The following is a 22,452-nucleotide window of genomic DNA, read 5'->3' as shown; positions in this document are numbered from 1 at the left end:
GGCCTATTTTGTAAATTGTAAATGTTTGTAGTCTTTGCATGTTTGGGACAAAGTGGGAATTAATGTAACCCTTTTGACAAAGAGCCTGTCAGACATGGTTTTCTTTACTTCAATAACAGTATTAATACTTGTATGAAATGCCCCTTAGTTTAACAAATCAACTGTAGGCCTACTTTTATACTTTCATGCAAGCTTTAAAAAATTAATACTAGCAATATTATGCTAAATTTCTTTGCACAAACAAACCTTGTTTTGGTGGTCTTAACCTGGAATTACTGAAACTTTTGGGCCTCATTATAACTGCTAAATTGTTGGTCTAAAGTATACAAACGTTATATTTATTTAGAATGGCAAAGACATGAATTCCATCTGTCAGGTCAATTTTTTCATTAAATCAACAGTGAAGATAACTAGGATTTACAACACTATGCTAAAAAAATGCATTAATTTCAATTTTTTGCTCCATCATGAACGAGATTTCTTGCAATGTACTATTTGAAATGTCTACACATGCATGCTTAAGATGTTCATAATCTAATTCGCTAATGAAAATGAAATTGATAGACCAAAATAGATAGTATACGGTGCCTGCAGTAGAATTACCACAATAGCCTTTATGATTCATAGATTTGGTCAAGTTTAGTTAAGACTGTTACCCCTGAAAGTTGAGGTTGTCCCACATAATAGGCATAGATTTCCTACCAATAAGGTAGTAATAATATTATTATCCTTGTAGTAATTATAGTTCTTTTCACAAACAAGTAAAGCTATTCCCATTTATCTCCGCCTTCTTGTAACAATGACAAAATTTCTATTTCAACTCTTTTTTAAACCTGTTTTTTTAATACATATTTAATGATATTTCTTTTCGCAAGCAAGTAGAATTTGTCAATGATAGCTAGCTAAGAGATAAGACTTAAGAACAACAAACAAAGCAACAACAACATCAACAACAAAAAGAAACACAAAAGTGAAAGGAGAAAAGACAATACAAAATATAACAAAAAAGCAGAGAAGGTGGAAATAAATGAAAGCAAAAAGTATTGTTTAAGATGTCCTATAACGTAACTCTGCATGAGTACTACCTGCTAATTGGTTACAAGAAGACTTATGATTTATTGAGCCAATCAGTAACATGGTAAGAATGGTGGTAGTGTTGAAGAGGCTTAACCCCATGAGTACTACCTGCTGATTGGTTGCAAGTACAATATTTTGACTTATAGAGCCAATCAGCAACATGGTAAGAATGGTGGTAGGGCTGAAGAGGCTCCCCCCTCATGAGTACTATCTGCTGATTGGTTACAAGAAGACTATATAAATTATTGAGCCGATTAGCAACATGGTAAGAAAGGTGGTAGGGCTGCAAAGGTTTAAGCCCATGAGTACTACTTGCTGATTGGTTACAAGAAGACTATTACGATGGATTGAGCCAATCAGCAATATGATAAGAATGGTGGTAGGGCTGAAGAGGCTTAACCCCATGAGTACTATCTGCTGATTGGTTACAAGAAGACTATTCTGATTTATTGAGCCAATCAGCAGCATGGTAAGAATGGTGGTAGGGCTAAAGAGGCTTAACCCCATGAGTACTATCTGCTGATTGGTTACAAGAAGACTATTACGATGGATTGAGCCAATCAGCAATATGATAAGGTGGTAGGGTTGAAGAAGAGGATTGAGCTGTATTTTAATTCGTCAGATTAATAACCAATCAGAAACGCTATAAGCAGTAGCAGTATTCAAATGTTTAACAGTGAGGTAATTAGGAGGTAATGAGGTAATCAGAGGCTTTTATCATGCAGGTTTATTTCTTTTGTTTCAACAGGTTCAACTTGACTTATGAATACAAAGGAAGCATTCAATTAGTAAAAGGATAAGGTTGACTATCTCATTTAATCTTGGTAACCAATAATGAACCAACACTTGTGATACGATGACATGTTACCTGGTTCTTGTCTTGATATTTATACTTATTATGACTTCAATATTACAACCCACATCCTTATGGCTACAGATGTTAGACAGGGGACCGAAGGGGGGGGGGGTGTATTCAGTTTTGGTTTGGACCCATCGCTATACTGAAAGTCCAAATTTTCAACCCAATTTAACACATTGTTTTTACAATTTTTACCCATATTTTTGGCAAATGTCAGAGATGAACCATGGTACAGTACCCCTGTCTGCCTACTTCAAGATAAACCATCAGATCCGAGTCAGCTCTGCACTCTGTACATATCCTGGTGACTACAAGATCTGTACTTTGGGTTAACTCAAAAGAAATTCATAATAACAGATTTGACTTCAACAGTCATACTATTTTTTTGGCTCACCTGGAATGTTTTCGCTAGATCGATTAGCGTCTTCAGCAGATGCTGATGCTGTAATGATTCTGTCTTCAGATTAGATCTGGATGGATTATTTTATATACCACTGTGTAAGATTAGCCACTTGTATAAGATGTGGTAAGAGTATGGGTATGTGCTAAGAGTGTACATCACATTCAAAATATCATGCCTAGGAAATTGTTACATGAATGATTGGTGCATGTTACATTGAATGTCGGTCAGTTTTCATAGAACATAAATTTTCTGGTTGATGTACCGGGTCTACGTCATCTTATAAGCACTAAATGACTTCCTAAGGTCCGTTGGAAGGAAACATAAAGAAGGATACGTGCATATTATCACTTGTGTAACACTTGTTCCTATATTGGGCTATTCCAGTTGAAATCCAGCCCCCTATGGAAGACATGACCTTAATCTTCCACACTGGGCGTGTGAATTTCAAATGCGGTTACCTAAATGGATGCCGGACTCCATTTGAAATCTTTAACCCTTGTGTGGGAGATTAAGGTTATGCCTTGAACAAGGGGTGTATGTATTTCAATTGGAATAGCCCAATAAAGCTTTCACCTGTAAGGTGTTGATCCAGATAATTGAGAGAAATTTTCTTTAATTAAATAAACTTAACGAGAACCCTATTCATAGTAGGCCTTACAATAGTTGGTCATAATCCACTACTAATCATTCACTATCTTTTGTTTGTGCTTCAAATAGGCCTTAACTTATGTTTGCAAGTTACGCATTATGTGAAGCGCAATTAGAACAACTGTGTGCATGATATTTTAATCTATGGGCTATTCCATTTGAAATCCACACTCCCTCTGTTAAATATTTTGGAAATATCTTCCACAGAGGGAGTTTGAATTTCAAATGGAATGAACATATTAGGTAGCTCCATTTAAACATTTTTTTCCATTTGAAATTCGTATTCACTCTGTGGAAGATATTTCCAAAACTCTTCCACGGGGAGTGCAGATTTTAAATTGAATAGCCAACTTGGCCAATATTAATCTTTTTCATTATGAAGAAAATATTTTTTCCAAAGAAAAGGTTAAGCTGCGATTTTTCACCTTGAACAATCAAAACGAACAAACATAACAAAAGAATAAAGAACAAAAAAGTACAAATAAACAAACAACATAATTAAAAATCTCTTTCATGGGATGGCTCAGCATTTTTCCAACTTCAGCACCATTAGATCCACTACTGGTATAGTGCTATTAAGTATTAATTAATCTTTGTGTAAAGGTTAGATCCTGGTTCAATCTACACTGGATATCGTCTTTGATCTTGGAATCTACAATCAGTGACTTGATGATGAGCACAGTCAGTATCTGGTTGCATTGTGAAGAATGTAGGATTTGGGGCACCTGGGTTGCCGGATATACCAAGTCTATACCATAACCATAGCACTGATCAACTTTTGGATCTCACCCAAAACATCTTGTAATACTTACTGATTTTGTATTTTGTTGAGCATTATTTTGTATTTTGTTGAGCATGGTGTAAAAGTTTTCTAACCCGAAGCCAGGGAATCTATTGTTTTTACTGAAGTTGCCTCAATAAAAACAGCTAAAAAACCTGATTGTCATATTTCTGTGTGTTTTCCTATCATCTACCACCCAAGCAGCTTCCATTGTATGAAAATCATTTAGAAATAAAAGTTGTCAAAAGATACAGACATCATCAATAATATTTAACCAAGTATGAAAGATACATGCTCAAATTTCATCTTCACTGTCATACAAAACTGATTCAGTTATCATTTTTTGGTTTTCATTTCTTGTTACGATGCAATATCTGTGGTTAGCCAGTGAAATCCCGGGGTGAAATCAAGGGTGTAGCGCAAGAAAGGCTTATATGCACTGGCTGCCAGGTGTCATATGTGTCCCGGGGGGTCACTCCCATTGTGGCCTGTACACCATCTGCGATAATCAACTTTTGAAAAGCACCCTAAACAAGGATTTAACCCTTGGCTAAAACGATACCCTAAACGGGTAACACACGTCTGTTTTCACACCCTAAACAGGGATTTTGTTCCTTGCATCAAATTTCATAACCTAAATTTCATTTCCGCGTATTAGCAATTGCAATTTTACTACCCTTTTTTCCAATTTTTTATGTTTTTGACACCCTAAACACGATGCGCACTTATCGTGCCTACCTACAAAAAACTACCCTTTTTATGTGTTTTTATTATCGCGAATGGTGTACAGGCCAAAATTGGAGTGACTCCCCGGGATATGTGTACAATATATAGAAATAGTCACAATGTCTATAGGGCAGCTATTGCAGATAGGACCTTCTAGCATTAATCCCTCAACAGAAAAACCTATGTGATTGTGGCCCCTGAACATGTTTAAAACAAAACTCCCAAAAGGTTACATAGGTTTTGCTTTAAACATGTTCAGGGGCTAATGACACATCTAGGTTTTTCCTGCCCAATGACGATATGTACTTGTCAATTTCAAATCATATCTGTTCATTGATACTTTCATCATTTCAGATTCAGACAAATTGCCTTAAAGGGCCGTAATAGGTGACCAGGCCAGCCAAGCACCATATCTGTCACCAATAGCACCCATAAAATTTGACCTTATTGACCTTTTTTCTATTTCTAAGATTCAAACCTGTTTACAAGTTGTCAAATTCCTTATACTAGATTGTAAAAAATGTCATTATCCAATTATGAACACCTCCCTGGTGTATGTAGTTGGGGCGGTAAATATGGCCCTTTAAGTTACGATGATTGGATTTCACTTCCTTGTCATCAAACACTGACAAAATAACAAAATGTTCATTCCCAATTAATATGTAAACTTGTCTCCTTTTGATTTTGATTTAAACTTTTGATCCAAACACAAGGAATTAATTCCTACCTCGGAATATTCAGATGGTACTCCATCTTTCATCAGCGAGTGAGTGACTGTATCAGGTCGTGATTTTCTTGACCTTTGACCTAATAACAGACTCGTAGACTCCTGAAAGCTTGAACCGGCCCCGTTTGTTGAGAGATGGTTGGTTGGCTTTGATGTGAACTGCTTCTTTGACTCCACGTTGGAACCACCTGCTGTCTCTGTCGAGTATGCGGACTTTGTTTAAGTCCACAAAATGTCCCGGAGACTCAATGTGGATGTGGATGTGAAAGCGGTTCAAGCTTTCAGGAGTCTACGAGTCTGTTATCAGGTCAAAGGTCAAGAAAATCACGACCTGATACAGTCACTCACTCGCTGATGAAAGATGGAGTACCATCTGAAAATTCCGAGGTAGGAATTAATTCCTTGTGTTTAGATCAAAAGTTTAAATCAAAATCATGATTTATACCAAAACAGATGAACTTTCATGAACGTTTGTCTCCTTTTATTTCAACAAATTTGCATCATTCCATAGTCATCTCTTAACTTGGATTCTATCATACAGGCATGTTTCTACTGAGCAAACTGCTGCGAGGAATATGTGGTAACCCCCCCCCCCCCAAGTTAAGCCCGATCCTGACTCCACTTCGCAGCGCGATGTGATACTGCGATGCTTTTCAAATATCGCAGCATCGCGCGATGAAATTAAAATGTATATTTTAATTTCATTGCGCGATGTTGCGATGTTTTAAAAGCATGTGGCGTCTGCATCTCCTTTTAAGGTCATTCTACTGACTTTGATTTTCCAGCAGCCAATCAGAAGCATGCACGGCTGCGAAGCGATATCGCAGCGCGATGCGAAAAGTTCAACTTTTTCGCGGACCGAAATTTCCACCACGCGATGAGAATTTTCACCGCTGAGCTCGTAAAAACCTGGCTCAGATAACAGTTTTTATAGCATCGCACCACGCTGCGATGTGGAGTCAGGATCGGGCTTTAGAGTGTACTTGAAAGATGTGCCATCTAGACTATAGACGACTCCGGAATCTGGATGATATTAAGCAGATATCCATAATTTTCACTATATTATAACACCTTCACATATAGATGCATGACAGTGCAAAATTATTTAAAATCTATCCGGAGTTATTATTTTTTCAGAGGTTTTGTACTCCTTTGTAAAAGATGAAGCAGAAAACTGCTGGCTTATGTCAAAATGAATAGTAGGTATTTTTAACAGTCTTCTTCTTCTTCTTGATTAGGCAAAAAAAAAAATTGTTTGCTTGTCCTCCACCAACCGACCCTAATCTGGAAAATCAGGAAAAAAGGTGTTTTTTTGTTTTACTGTACAAATGAATACTGACCCTAATTTTGAAAATTCCAGAAGAAGTTTTTTTCTTTCATTATTTTTGACATCATGAAAAGTTTTTTTTTAAATGGTATACAGTAGAAAAATATCCCAAATCACAACTATTTGGGCTATTTATTAAGCTAATTAAAGGCAAACAGTCATGTTTTGGCTATGACCTTTAAAAAAAATATATATATAAAAATCTGACCGACCGACCCAATTCTGAAAAACCTGTGGAGGACAAGCAAACAATCTTCTTTTTTTGGCCTTAGTCTAAAAAATGCTTTTTCCCTTATAAATAGGTGTGGCAAAAAAAGTTACTTGTTTTTTTTATCCTTGCAAGAATTATGGTAAAATATTAATGATCAAGTCTGTTGTCAAGTAGTTCTGGTGGAAAGATGTTTTTGGCAAATTTATCATTGTTCTTGACTAATTTATCTCATTAAAACAAAAGCTATTTGATTGTATATTTTCAAGCATGTTTTGCATAAAATAAACATTTTATTGACATTTAAAATGAAATTAATGAAATGTGCTAAATTTGTAATAAAAAAAAGTCTGTTTGGGAAAGGGGATGCTAATTAGATTTTCTGTAAGGGAAACAAATTAGATTTTTTTGTAAGGGAAACAAATCAGAATATTTTGTAAGGGAAACAAATTAGATTTTTTTAAATGCCTTGCAAATGCCTTGATTCAACATAGGTTATTTTATCTCACGAAAATGAAAATCTCTTCATTAATTAATAGGAAACACTAATTTGAACCAGTTTATACATTCGCAACTCAAAATTCCAAGTTCAATATTTTCATATCATTATGAACTTTACCTTTGGAGTTTGTGTACAGAATAGCCAAATCCCCACTTGGCAAAGTTCAATAATATGTTAGCCACTGTGGTATGAATGAACTAAGACAGTGAATATGATATGGCATAGTGGTCATTGTGTATAATAACTTGATTAGATATTGTACCTAATGAACTTCAGGTAACCCAATCCCCAATTACACAGTTCCATCTTGTGTTGATACATAACCTAATTAATTGACCTTCAGGAACCACAACTCATCCCTTTTAAAATAAAGGTCAGATCTAATACAACACAAGCAAATTCAAGTTTATGAACTTTGTCAAGATGAATGATGCAGTAATTGTGTTAATACCAGCATATCAGGTGATTCTTTGTCATTTTCACAGGTTTCTCATAGCTTAAGGGGGTACTACACCCCTGCCCAATTTTGTGCCTAATTTTGCATTTTTCTCAAAAATTATAGAGCATTGGTGACAAGTAAGATGTGTATATTATAGGGGCAAGGACTACAACTGCTACACTGGGAATTTTATTTCAGCACAGACAACAGTTGTGGAGTTACAGTCAAAAATGAGGGAAAACCACTATTTGATCAATAAATCAATAACTACTTGCCTTGAGTTGCTGAATTTTCAGTGCAATAGTTGTAGTCCTTGCCCCTATAATATACATATCTTACTTGTCCCCAATGCGCTATAATTTTTGAGAAAAACGCAAAAATAAGCAAAAAATTGGCTAGGGGTGTAGTACCCCCTTAATGAGGCTGTTCCTGAGACCTTTAACAGGTATTTACCATTCTATTATAAGCTTGTGAAATATGGCTGACATTCGGATCATTTGTAAATAGTAACAGGTAAAGCAATAGAACCAATAAGGTGAAAATCAAAATCAGCATGATCAGCGATACATTTATAAATCCTATAGGTATGACACCATTGCGGCATGGTGATGCGAGTGGACTGATTTTCAACAAGTGGTGGTGTTCCATAAAAGTTTGGGACCCCAAGCCATAGATTATTCAGTTTCCCTTTTTGAAGGGTAAAGTGTTTAACATCACACCTGTGTTTGATCCAAAATAAGATGTGCAAGCTCATTCAGCATGAATTGGCACATCTACGCATCCATCCGTTGCTATGTTTGGTTCATCTTTGAAGATCAGGTCATCAACTTTTTTACCCCTGCATAAAGATAGTTCTCATAGTTACTTCCATCTTGTGAAGAACTCGTATTTATACTGTAGAGCCCATGTATCACGCATAATTAAAATACAGCTTTGGTTTAACTTCTAAGACCTGTGTCAATTGTACTAAACTTTTAACCTTCTTAACACAAGTAAATGTTTGTAAGTTACTAATACCCTTTAAAGGTCCCTGTAGTAAATCCCTATTACTTATGAAGGGTACTGATTGTAAGTCACTTTAGTGAAATGGATTTTAAGATAAGTAGTAAGTTGGGATTGATTTTGAGACTTATGAAGCTTCATAAAGTTAAGTGAAATAGACCCCAGGTCACATAATCTCATTTCATAAAACTCTTAAGAACTGCTTATGTTGGGCTTAAAAGAAGAATTAAGTCTTGAACTCTTCTTAACTTTACGAAGAATCTTATCCATTTTTTACCCCTCCAAAAAGGTATTGCCTGGCAGTTGGCATCTGATGAAATACAACTATGTAAACTGCAGAACCCATGTATCAGATATTAAAAACAAACACTAAAAGCAACAGCGCCTTAACTCATTAGGTGGTCAGTGCCTTAAAAATTGAAGCAGAAATATCTGTGAAAAAACACAATCACTGGTCATATGGTGATCCTAATCATCAGGGCCGTAGCAAGGTTGAAAAATGTGGGGCGGCCGTCACAAATGTGGGGCGGCCATTGAATTACAAATATATGCCCAAATTGAAATAAAGATATAAAGAAAAACATAACAAATTTCTCAAAAAGTGGGGCGGCCATAGCATCCCCAGCCGCCCCACTTGCTACGGCCCTGCTAATCATTTTCCTGTTTTAACCACTCAATAGCAGCAATCCCTAGAAATTGACTCGTTAAAACAGGTAAAACGAATATACATGCTCATTGATTTGGGTTTTTTTCACAGATCTTTCTGCTTTGATTTTTTAAAGCACTGTTCAGGTAATGTACAAACTTACTGTGCACAGATCAATAAATTTATCCGCATGATCTTTGGAGAGAAAGTTGAGTCCCCATGCGCCACCTTGATCTGAGTCCTTCCACTGGATGAAACTGCTGGTACAGCGAACAACGTGTGTACCTGCGATGATGGAAATATGAAAAACAATAACATATTTAGAAAAAAAATCTAAAATTGTATTTCTTTAGTGTTGCTTTCTAAGCATATGACCTATTGAATTGATGACAAATATACATAGCATGACATTTTGCTATAAATCATTCCATAATTGTTATTCAAATTCTCAAAAGGCACAACTCTGCTGGCCCAGCACCCTGGTAAGCCTTGTTGAACCATCACAACCACACTTTCAAAATGATGCAACACAAGAAACAATGTTGATGTATGTTATGATTCAAGAAACAATGCCATTATAAATGACTGAAAACAAATCTATTTAAGTTAACACATAAGATAGAGAATTATCAAATACATACATGTCTCCTTTCCGTTTGATAAATATGTATTACATGTATAGCTGTAAATGTTGCACGGATCGCACTAAATGACGGATGGCACCACGTAAATGACATGTGTGTAAGGTATGACGCTATTAAATCAATGCTGTTAATTTATATCCATTTAGTATAATAAAGGTAACGGCTTACAAAGGTCATACAGAGTTTTTATTAAAGTGACAAAACATTTTAGTATACATGTGTTAATTTATTGTTTCAGTTTGCTTGGTAGTGAGGTTAATCATTCTAAACTATCAAAGTCATGTACGATCTTATAATATGAATTTGGTTAATTTTTTAAAACCTGATTTTTTTGCATATTTGTAATGTTTACACATGTCACAACTTGCACCTAAATGGAATCAGCTAAATGTGTTGTGTTTGTAGGTAAACAGAGCAAAGTTCGACATAAAGTCATAATTCAAGAAATTATGACTTTATGTCCGCCCATAGAACTGCGTGTTAAACGGCCAAAATAACAAGCAGTGTTTCCTTCACGTTACCTCGTTATTTCAGCTCAAAATGGACAGAAACCATTCCCGATCATTATTACTAGTATTATTTCAGCATTTTGAGTATATAATGAAAAAATTTAAAATTTGAAGGAAATCGTACATTAAGCCTTTAACTGAATTCTAGGTATTCAATATGTCATTTGTGCATAAATCAATTAGTAAGTCGCAATGTGTATTTCTTCAATATCAATATATTTTTACTCTCGTCATAAGTTATTGCTATCTCATGTTTATTGCAATCAAATCCCTGTGGAAGATTTAGCTTAAGTCCTCCACAGAGGGAGTACGAGTTTCAAATAGAATAGACATTTGGATAATTTCCATTGAAATACTCACTCCAGTTGTGGAAAATATAGGTAAAGCCATAATACAGGGGGAGTATGAGTTTCAAAATGATTAACCCTGACCAAATACATTTGAAAAAAAAAATGCTCCCCCTGTGGAAGGTATTTCCAAAATCTACAGGGGTAGGGTGGATTTCAACTGGAATAGCCAATTCCCCATTGGCTATTCCATTTGAAATACATACACCCCCTATGGAAGACATGACCTTAATCTTCTACACAGAGAGTGTGAAATTTTGTGTGGAAAATTTGTTTATTTCAAATGAGGGTTATTTGAATGGGTCTCGACTACTACACTGCCTATGGTATCGGACGCAATGTACAAAGTGAGTAGCAACATTTCAGTTCTAGCATAGACCATAAAAAATGGTCTATGGTTCTAGTATTAAGATTTAATTTCAAAATAAAAGTTGTAAGATGTTCCACTTTGATGCACACAAACTGCTGATTTCACTATGTTTTCTTCAATTGTAATAAAATAATTTTATTTTAAAATGAATGTGACATGATTTGAGTTACCTATAAACACAAAAGAAAATATCTTTCCCTTCCCAGAATCCTTTACAACATGATACATCACACCATTCCATCAAATGACACTCCTATTACAATTGTACAGGTTCCCCTTGTTTTCATTTTGAGAATAGACAGGTGAAATATGGGTTAATTAGTAGCTGATAGTCAAGAAATAAACATATTTTGCAAGATCTGGACATCAATTTTGTCACTTCTGACCCATGTTGCACAAGATAGCAAATTAGAACAGGGAATTAAAAAGGGAGAAATGCATTATGGGAAGTGTCAAGATATCTTCTCTGTATGAACATTATCCTGAAACATTTGTATAATTTGTCCTTTGGATCACATCAAGATATTTAACTCTCTTCACGCGGGTGTCGACTGCAGACGACAAGTTTTAAAAAAATTTAAAAATTCAAAAATTTCAGGAATGTAACTTTTCATGACCAAATTTGGAATCAGCATGAAAAATGCATTAAAATGAGTACAAACAAGCCTAGTATTGATTCAGTAGTTCTTAAGATAGCTCTTGATATTTTGAGAAAATATTTCAAAACTTGAACTTTTTCCATTGAAGCGCATGGCTAGCACGCAGAGCATTTAATATTTCTGAGGTTAGATTCACTGCTGTGATACCAATAAGAATCCAATCAGATCACACTAAGAATATAAATAGCAATATGAATGTCATTCTAATTGACAAATTGTCAACTCAGTGTGCTACAAACCACTGCTAAAGATGTGGTCAGGTCGAGGTTTCATCTTTTCCTTCATCTAAGGTTTGTTTGTTTGTGGTGATTTCCTCCAAACTATACAGTTGTGGCATGAATTCAAAAGAAACAAATGTTTTTAAATATTTGTATTTTTTTGCATTCAGGAGGTACAAGAGGTTTGATTGTTTTGCCACAGTGGCGGAGCAAGGATTTTATTTTTTGAAAGGGAGGGAGGTGTCAAAATCAACAAGTTTTTCCCAAAATTGCTGCAAAAAGTGGAAATTATCATAATGTTGTGTTTTTAGAGGAGGGGGGCAAGAGTTCTGACTGATGGGAGGACACCCCCCCACCGGGTGGCACTGCCACTGACTCCAACAAATTTCTTGCCATTTTTCATGTTCTTGATATATGTGCCAACGGAGCTGGTCACCCTAAATACGCTGTGTGTTCATGATTTTGGCATAAAACTTATGAAACCAAATAATTTTTGCCAGTCATAAGCCGAATAAACTATAAAGGCTTTATCTTATTTCCTGACTGCTGGCATGTACAATTTCCAGCTCCATTACCTATATACCACCTTTTAAAACTGGCAGAACTAGACTGACATCTTCCTCCATCATGTAGCTTTCATCACAAAGCCTCCATTACCTAGTTCAATCTCTCTTATGGAGTACACAGACATCTGTATTAATGTTTTAACATTTAATCATATTACCCATGCCTACTCTCCTAAAGGTTAAATGAAGTAAAGATTATCGGATTAGAATGGAGTTGCATTCTGCTGTTTGTATATTATACTCACAGAAAATAAAATGTTGAATTTTCACATTGGGCTTTTTCAGTTAGTCTATTCCAGTTAATTAAAAATATATACACAAGTCTGCACAAAAAGTAACGCAGCTGTTATACAGGCCCGTAGCCAGCCCTCTGAGTTAGGGGGTTCATTTTTGCAGATTTCTGGTAATTATGAATATTTAATGATTGAAGCAATGGCCGTGTGGCGCCATCGCATACATGTAATGGCGGTGCAGGGGGGGGTATGAGGGGGGGATGTATTTTGACAAAAATAATTTCATGTGACTTTTATGTGTGGGAATGGCAAAAAGTTTACATGCAAACCAAAATAGAATTCCAATTTGATTTTTGATTTTTTTTTAATTTGATTTATTAATAATCCAGGCAAATATAACATATAAAAACAAGCAAATTACATCTGCATGCTCCTTTAATGTGAGTAACAGATATCGCCCACACGCATGTGACCCACATAGAACATTTATCCGTCATTCCCTGCCTGCAGATCATACATACATCTCATCATAAAATGACTCTCTGGATACCAATTCAATTTCATCCTCAAGTGTCATCATGGGATGAGGTAACATAATGAGGCAACATTTTAGCAGTGAATATTAATGCTCTGCGTGCTAGCCATGCCCTTCAACGGAAAAAGTTCAAGTGTTGAAATATTTTCTCAAAATATCAAGAGATATCTTAAGAACTACTGAACCAATACTATGCTTGTTTGTACTCATTTTAATGCATTTTTCATGCTGATTCCAAATATGGTCATGAAAATTTACATTTTTTATCATTTTGGAACTTGCCGTCTGCAGTCGACACCCGCGTGAAGAGAGTTAACTCTTCCATGCGGTGTTGACTGCAGACGACAAATGGAATTTTTTGTTTTTAATTCAAAATTTCAGAATTGTAAATTTTCATGACCTTATTTGGAATCAGCATGAAAAATGCATTGAAATGAGTACAAACAAGCATAGTATTGATTCAGTGGTTCTTAAGATAGCTCTTGATATTTTGAGAAAACATCTCAAAACCTTTATTGGGCTACTCCCATTTGAAATCCACACTACCCTGTGAAAGATTTTGGAAATATCTTCCAGAGGGAGTATGAATTTTAAATGGAATTAGCACATTAGGCAGCTCCATTTTAATTTCATACACCCTCTGAGTAAGATTCAACCTGAATCTTCCATAGAGGGAGGGTGAGTTTCAAATGGAGCTGCCATGTGATAATTCCATTTTAAATTCATACTCCTTCTGTGAAACATATTTCCAAAATCTTTACAGGGGTAGTGTGGATTTCAACTAGAATAGCACATTAGACTCATATGTCATTATCTGCATGCTTAAAACCATGTTGTAACATTTCCATATAAAATAAATTTGTATTTCTTTTCCATAAAATGTTAGTTTTCGCCAGCCCATTCGGGCTGGTACCTGTTTCAGGTTTGGGGTCAGTTTACTCAAGAGATTATATTTTAGTGGTATTGGAATGATTTTTTTTATACTTTTTGTGGTTAAATTTTTTTAAAAATATTTTAATTCGATTTGTTAGGAAAAGTAAGTATGTTTTGCCGTTTCAACGAACAAAACGCAGTGAGTATTACCAAAGTTATGTTTGAACTAATTAATTATGACTTTAAAAGTTTAAAGGCCTAAATGTAACAATAATAGGTAATATATATAGCATCATATGGTCAGCAGAAGAAAATCTGACATCACCTATGATGTCATATCAGTGTCCTTGACCGGGGTCCTTACTCCTTGACCACTGAACAGCGTGATATCATGTTGATAACAGATCTATAGAATCAAAATCTTCATCATATCCCGGATCATATCACAGATTCTCAACAATCTGTGATCATATGGACCATATTGATGTGAAAGTAGTTATCTATCATATCCTGTGTCGTTTTATGGATAAAAATGACTCAAAATGTTATTGATGAAATGGTTGCTATCATAAACATCAGTTTTGTCTTTTCAACGGAAAAATCCGATGCAAAATAAAGTTTTTAGGGCCTAGCTATAATATGGGCATAATTTATGCATATAGTATTGAACAATGTACCCCATTTGACATGCACTTGTCTTACTTTATTAATTTAATAACTTCTTTATTATAAATAAAATGACACATAACTATTTGATTCATAAAATTACATTCAACAAAATGATTGAAGAGAAAACACACAAGGCACTAGGCAGACTGTTATAGAATGGAGTATGTAAGATGCCATGTCCATAGCTTCATGAGGAGTTTCCGACTAGCAATCAACATGATCAGCACATTCAGAAAAACACAGTTTAAGAGTGAAGATTGTAGTGAGTAACCAGTCCTTTATAAATGTGCTGGCCACTATCTATTATAATATAGTAGGCTTAAACTATACATTGCGAATTAATTAAGTTATTTTAAAATAAAATGTACATGTAAGTTAACTCAAACCGGCAGTGTATATCGAAAGCAGTGAAATCAGACATTCCTAAGCGAAGATATTGAGTTCGTAAGTTCTGGTATTACAAAATTGGAAATTGAGATATCGTGGGTAAGAAGCTGAAAAGACAAAAAACCCAACGACAACAACAACAACAACAACAACAACAAAAAAACAAACAGACCAGAACAATTTGGAGTACATGTAATGAATTAAAAGAGTTGACATGAGATTAGGAATTAATGTTTTCTGCTGTTTCAGTGTGCATGTTCTCATCGTTGATGGTTTGGTGGACTGTCATGTAGATGTAAGCGTGATCCTAAAAATGCCTTTCACATTGACCAAAACTAATTACAAGACCTCTTCTACATTGAGGCTGGCTTTCCCTTTTAAAGGGAATTTTTATTACCAGATATGTCAATTTTTAATTGCTATATAGCAAAAAAACAAAACAAACATGGACTTTTAAATCTGATTCCTGGTGAATCTCTTCAATAATTAAATGTTTTGCAGAGTCCTTATTAAAGCGTAAGTCCTGGCATGTATGCATGTGACGAAAAGTGTGTGTATATAGGAATTTATGGAAACTAATATGTGCTTAACAGTTAGCAGTATGTGTCATTTGTAAAAGAAATTAGGCAAAACATTATAATACCTATTTATTTTGAAATAATGGTGAAAATAAAATGAAGTGAATAAATTGAAATAATAGCTCATTTGACATCCAATATATTGTGTTGGTTTGTGTTTCAACCCTTTCAGCATGGCTGCTATATACAGCACTAGGAACATAGTGACATTAACATGAGACTTAATAAATACACCTGCCATACACAAAGTTTATGTAAAGTCTGCACAAAAAGAAACTCAGCTGTTATAAACACGCCTATAGCTTCGGAACTAATAATTGTTTTCACATTATTTCAACATAAAAAGAAGGATGGTTTATTTACGCGCACTTTGATACCTAATTTGTCCAATTTTGTTCAATATTAACAATGCTGCAATGTTTTGGAAGAAAAATAGCCGAATATAAAAGTTGCAGCTATTTGTATTGATTTTGAAGTGAGCGTGAAGATAATGGCGGACTTTACGTGCTACCGTGCTGGCATAAATAACCATTGATCGCTGTAAACTGCAACTTTTAAAATCAGGTATTTTTCTTTAAAAACACTCATGTGTTGTTAATATTGAACAACATTTGACAAATGTGGTATCAAAATGCGTGTAAATAATTCATCCTTCCCTCCATGTTAAAATATTGTGAAAACAATTATTAGTTCTGAAGCTATATTCGTGTTTATAACAGCTGAGTTTCTTTTTGTGCAGACTTTATATATGTCAGGGAATCAAATGTTAATGGTATATAAATATACAGGTAATTCATGTATAATGGAATATGTTTAAAATTTTCTACAACACAACTCACTTACATGTATTTTTAAATGATTGAAAATAAAATTTGCATATTTTTTAAATAAAATAAGTCAGCAATGGTTCCCCCTAAATAAGACCAGAAAAGATAAGACCACAAAGGGACCGTTCACAAACACTTGTAAGGGGGGGCTGATGCAAAAAAAATTTAATCGCGAAAAATTTTCGGGGCCCCCCCTTTACAGACCTCAAAAATTACAGGGCCCCCCTTTTTGACATGAAAATTACGGGTCAACCCTATAGAAAAGCATATAAACTTAATTTTTCCAGGAAAATTTGTGGTCATTTTTTTAGGCCCCCCCAAAGAGAGAAAAAAATTTTCAGCCCCCCCCCCCCTTTTGCATCAGGCCCCCCCCTTACAAGTGTTTGTGAACAGTCTCTAACTTCCATGTGAATACAATCATTCAGACAAACAAACTTGGATCCTGATGTGACCAGGATTAAGATATCAGGGCTCAAATTTGTATTATCTCTCTCTCTGTGTCAGGTAGCGCTGTGTAGTGCTGCTGTGGTCTTCACAAGAGTACGCCATCTCACTCGATCTGATGCCAAGTGCATTGCACCTTGCATTCCATGGTTAGAAACCAGCATTAGTCCAAGATGTTACTGGATGTCCTCTTCCTGCTTGGCCTTCCATAGCCCCTTGCAAAATTTTTTCTACACCTTCATGTTTCCTGACAATATGGCCAAAGTACTTCAACTCTCTCCAATATGCCATTTCTAATGGTTAGACTTGTACCAATCTTGAAGAGGATCCAGGAACTTGTTCTCTTTCCATGTCACTTGTAGAAGCCTCCTGTAACACCACATCTCAAAAGCATCATGTATTTCAAGTATTAAGTTGTCGGGCAAGTTGAAACAATGTTACAGGTGTCCTATTGTAAGTAGAATCTCATTTACAGGCAGGGTTTTTTTGTGAGGGGTGACGATTTTCCAAATGCAGACCTCTTCATTCTTGCCAAAAGTAGACCTTTATCCCTTTTGCAATTGATTTTTGGATCCTATTGTTTAACAAATTTCTCAGAAAGTTCATAATTTGGGTACATTTATCAAATTTTTAAACATTTTTGGCCCAATTGCTATTGTTTACACACATAAAATGCAGATTTATAGGGGATGATGTGTTGCCCCCACCACACCACTCTGGCTACAGGCTTGTGCAGGGTTTAATTTTACTTTGAAAAATTTGCATAGCAATTTGTAGCCAAATCGAATGCTGCCTACAGGTACTCATTACACAAGATATAGGGCCTAATAGTTATACAATTGGCAAAATATTGTGACAATTATCCGGCAAACTAAACTGCTGTTGGGCACGTTGTGAACCGTAGAAAATGGACAATCTTACGCCATAGTTTGTATGTACTGGATCTTGCTGATACTGATTTTAATTATTTTTTACATGACTTATAATAAAGTCATTATTTGCTTCAATCCCCCCAGCTACCCGGTACTTTATCATCCTAATTTCAATTTCCATGGTGACCACATTCTGCCATCTTAACATAAAAAGCTTCATTAACAGATGCAGATTAAAAGAGATAGATAGAAAAGGGGTCACCGCTCTACCCGCAAGACAAACTTTGAAATCCACAAATTACGACATGTCCCAACCAATTCCTATAGTAATTTGTAACTCTGTAGCTATGAATACACAGAGAAACCTCCCAGGCGCTGCATCATCTAGTTTCTGCCAGACTGAATGAACACAACTGTAGAAGTACCGACACTAATAGCAAAATAAGCTTAAGGGCTCGTTGTTCTGATGTTTCCATGTCCTAATTTGTAATCAATATACACAAGGCTGTTGTGATTATTGCAAGTTACAAAAATTCAATATTTGATTTCAGATTCTCTATATAAGTTTCAATGTTGCAATATTTTAAAATGTTCTGCCTGAAATGATATTTAACTGCTTGATATTAAATACCCGAATTCTATTATTACTTCAATATTAAGATTTAGTCTTTATGTTGATGTAGACTGATTTGGAATGTAAAGGAAAATCTCAGATAAGATATTGTATCCTTCCCAGAACCCTTTGCAACATGCTACATCACCCCATTTCATCAAATGATGCTCCCATTCCTTTGTACAGGTTTCCTTTGATTTCAAGTTGAGAATAAGACTGGTTAAACATGGGTCAATAGTCATGAAATAAATATAATTTTCAAGATCTGGATGTGCTCTGTTCATTAAGGTGCCTTTCGTTTTTATTGACCCATGTTGAACTGGATTGCAAATCAGTACAGAAAACTTAAATGGAAGAAATGCATTGTGGGAAGTTGAACTGGATTGCAAATCAGTACAGAACATGGAAATGGAAGCAATGCATTATGGGAATTTTAAAATATATTCTCTGGGAAAATTTGTTAAAATGAAAACACCATAAAATTAGGCATGTAAAATTTGGAATGTAAAGGAAAATCTCAGATAAGATATTGTGAACATGGAATAAATTTGTTTCTTTTAATGTTATGTAAAATTAGGCATATATATTTTTTAGAAGTGCTCATATTATCTTAATTTTGGTAGGTAAATGTTTTTTTTTCTTCTATCATAGTATACCTGCAAAAACTATCGTACCCACTTTTTACGGAATTTGCAAATTGATATACTCCTGCTACATGTAGTTTACAGTAGCCAAACAGCTGATATCATGCTGCCCAGAGGAAGCCGCTCTTTCAATGTAGGCCAGTAGACAAATAACACCGCTGGTCAAACTTAAATTAGTTTTAGCTGACAGATGAAACTTGAGCGCCATTCTTTAAGTCCTTTTCAGGAAGGGGGCAGCATAAATAAGGTCAGTAGATTAAAACTTTTGAGCGTGTTTATACTGAGCACTTTGCATTACCACGCTTTACTCCCCTGCATTTTTAATCCAGTCACTGTCAACCGGGTCAATTGCGGGATAATGATTCGCTAACCATGTATTTAGTGCAGAGGGCAGAAGTTTAGAAAAACTTTTTGTGACCTTTAAGCTGCTTTAAGGTCATGTTTTGATCATTCACGTTTTGGTGTAAAACACCGGGCTTCACCTCATTGTTTTACTTAAAATAACGATGTCACCCCTAAGATCTACAGAAAAGCCCTATATAAAAGCTCTTCCTTAAATGATTCAAATCAGTTCCTGTTTTTTTTTGGGTGGTTCAGATTTTGTTGTCCTTTGTATGTCATTTAGGTGTAGTATTGATTGTTCACTTCTATTTGTCTTGATAATCTTTAAAGCTGTTGTCAAGATAATTGTGGTGGTTTGTCTGCGCTATTGGTGACTGGAAGCCATTCTTCCTATATTTGTTTTATTTCTCTCAACTTTTTTCGTACACATCTTCTCCATGAAAGAAAACATCTCTAATTGCATCTGTCAATTTATGTAAAAGGTCTGCTTGGCCCCTCATCATTCATACCCTCCCCTGCCCCGCCCCCATTTGCTCGTATATACTCAAATCCCCGGACTCAAATCACACTAAATACCTGGCATAGTAATACAAGCATACATACAAAAAGCTCTCTGGAACGGGCTGTCAGTCATTACATGTATGCAATGGTCAAAGATACCACCCTCCTTACATTTACTCTCCCAGGACAGATGGTTATCTCCCAGCAGTGTGGTCAGCCATTTAGGGAGGGGGGGGCAAAGCCAAATTTGCATCCCCATTGGTCAATATTTTGTCCCACTTTTCGTCATCTTAATGACATTTTACTCTTTACCATCCCCATTTTATCTTTTAAATATTTCTGTGGGGTTCCACCTGGCTATGCCACTGCTCCCCCATCATTTTCTCGACTCAAACCACACACATCTTACCAAGTCCAGTACTATATAAACATCCAATAGTCCCTGTAACTCGCTGTCAACAGTTGTCATATGATACAACTCTATGAAGAGGCCTGCTCAAATGCAATGCTGAATGTTACCACCCCTTCTGACATTCACTCTCCACCGAACTACAAACAATTACCACCCCCCCCCAATTTACACCACTCAAACCACAGACATTGGTATCTTACCTGGCACAGTAATATAAGCATCCAATAGTCCCTGTAACTCGCTGTCAACAGTCGTTATATGATACACATATTTGGGAGAGGCCTGCTCACATACAACACTCAAAGTTACTATTCCATCCAATATGCGTTCCCATCTCTGCTGCTCTCCATCCACAAAAAGTGTGTATACTTGAGCTAGGAGTAAACTGAAACAGAGAGAAGAAAGTTACACACAGTAAGTACACAGTTTGAGCTGCTTGCATAATGGTATAACATAAGAGAAAATTAAACATGATGAGTGGGGAATTTTCTTATTAGGTTACTTGTAAACTAAAACATAAAGAAAATTATTTATTACATCGGTAAGGAGCAAGTGCCGTAGCTCTGGCTACTGGTAAATTGATCAAGGCAAATATTAAACCGAGGGAGTTTGAGCGAGTGGTAAAGTGATACTAAAAGATATTTTCCACATGGTGTGCAGAGATTAGCCTGCCCTGGTAGTCAAATTAAAATACATAAAGAAAGAAATACATCTGGTTTGAAATGGTAAAAGGTGATTCTTAACTTGGTATAAAGAGTTAACATGGTTAACAACCTGGTGAGAGGGAATTGCTAACCTGGATTAATTAGTAAAAATTAACCTTGGCTTTAAGTTAAACTAAGAATACATAAAGAAAGAAATACATCTGGTTTAAAATGGTAAAAGGTGATTCTTAACTGGTGAGAAGGAATTGCTAATCTGGATTAGTAAAAATTAACCTTAATTAAAATACATAAATAAAGCAATATATCTTTATTGAAATGGTAAAAGATGATTCTAAACTTGTTATAAGAAGAGTTAAACCTGGTGAGAAGGAATTGCTAAACTGGATTAATATAAATTTAACTTGGCTTTAGAAAAGTTACATGAATGAGAATTCTTAACTTGGATTAAAGCAAGAATAAAAGATGATGGCAGTGGCATTTAGCTTAGCATAAAAAAATTAATCATGGTGAGAAGTTTTAACATGGATTAATGATTAAATTAAAATAATAGTGTTAGGATTTCCTTTTTGGGTTAATCATCAATGCGAAAAAGAAGAAAGAAGGTTGAATTTCACTGCAGGCTATACCTATCACACACACACACCCCACCCCACACACAAAAAAACTACAATAAAATTAAACCAAATTATAATTTAGTGTAAGAATATACAGAATCAATGTACAAAAATCAGTCACAAAGGTCATGATCGCATTCCAGGAACATAACTGAGAACTGAAAACTGTTATTGTGGTGTATAATATAATATTGCATAAATGTAAACAATGAAATGTTGACATTTATTTAAAGCTTCAAAGAAAAAGCCAGTTGAAACATATCCGATACCGAGAAGATATCTTACCCTTCCCAGAGTCCTTTGCAACATGATGCATTGCCTCATTACATCAAATGACACTCCTTACATTGTGGTACACATACACATTCCCGTTGTGAATACACTAGCTAAACGTGGTTCGATAGGCAAGAAATAAATATATTTTGCCAGATCTGGATGTGCTCTATTGATTGAGGTACGTTTTGTCACTATTGACCCATGTTGCTCTCCGGGAGGGGGGGGGGAGTGTGAAAAAGGGTGCTTTTTCTTGGCGGGGCACATTACGTTGACACATGTAGGTGGATTTTTAAGTTTACAAGTTTACTT

General features: G+C 35.4%; 1 protein-coding gene across 1 annotated transcript in view; it reads right to left on the bottom strand.

The window, feature by feature from the left end:
* The window catches only part of LOC140156581 (rho guanine nucleotide exchange factor TIAM1-like), a 106,295-nt gene extending 84,062 nt beyond the window's left edge, over positions 1-22,233 (bottom strand). The window contains 3 exon segments of the mRNA XM_072179519.1: positions 9,509-9,630; positions 20,789-20,973; positions 22,214-22,233. Coding sequence (XP_072035620.1) covers positions 9,509-9,630; positions 20,789-20,973; positions 22,214-22,233 — 327 coding nt within the window.
* Between the last annotated feature and the right edge of the window lie 219 nt (positions 22,234-22,452).

Source organism: Amphiura filiformis, chromosome 7, assembly GCF_039555335.1.
Source record: "Amphiura filiformis chromosome 7, Afil_fr2py, whole genome shotgun sequence".
In the NCBI taxonomy this organism is placed as follows: domain Eukaryota; kingdom Metazoa; phylum Echinodermata; class Ophiuroidea; order Amphilepidida; family Amphiuridae; genus Amphiura; species Amphiura filiformis.
The sequence above is the reverse complement of the archived record's forward strand: the minus strand, read 5'-3'. Positions and strand labels throughout refer to the sequence as shown.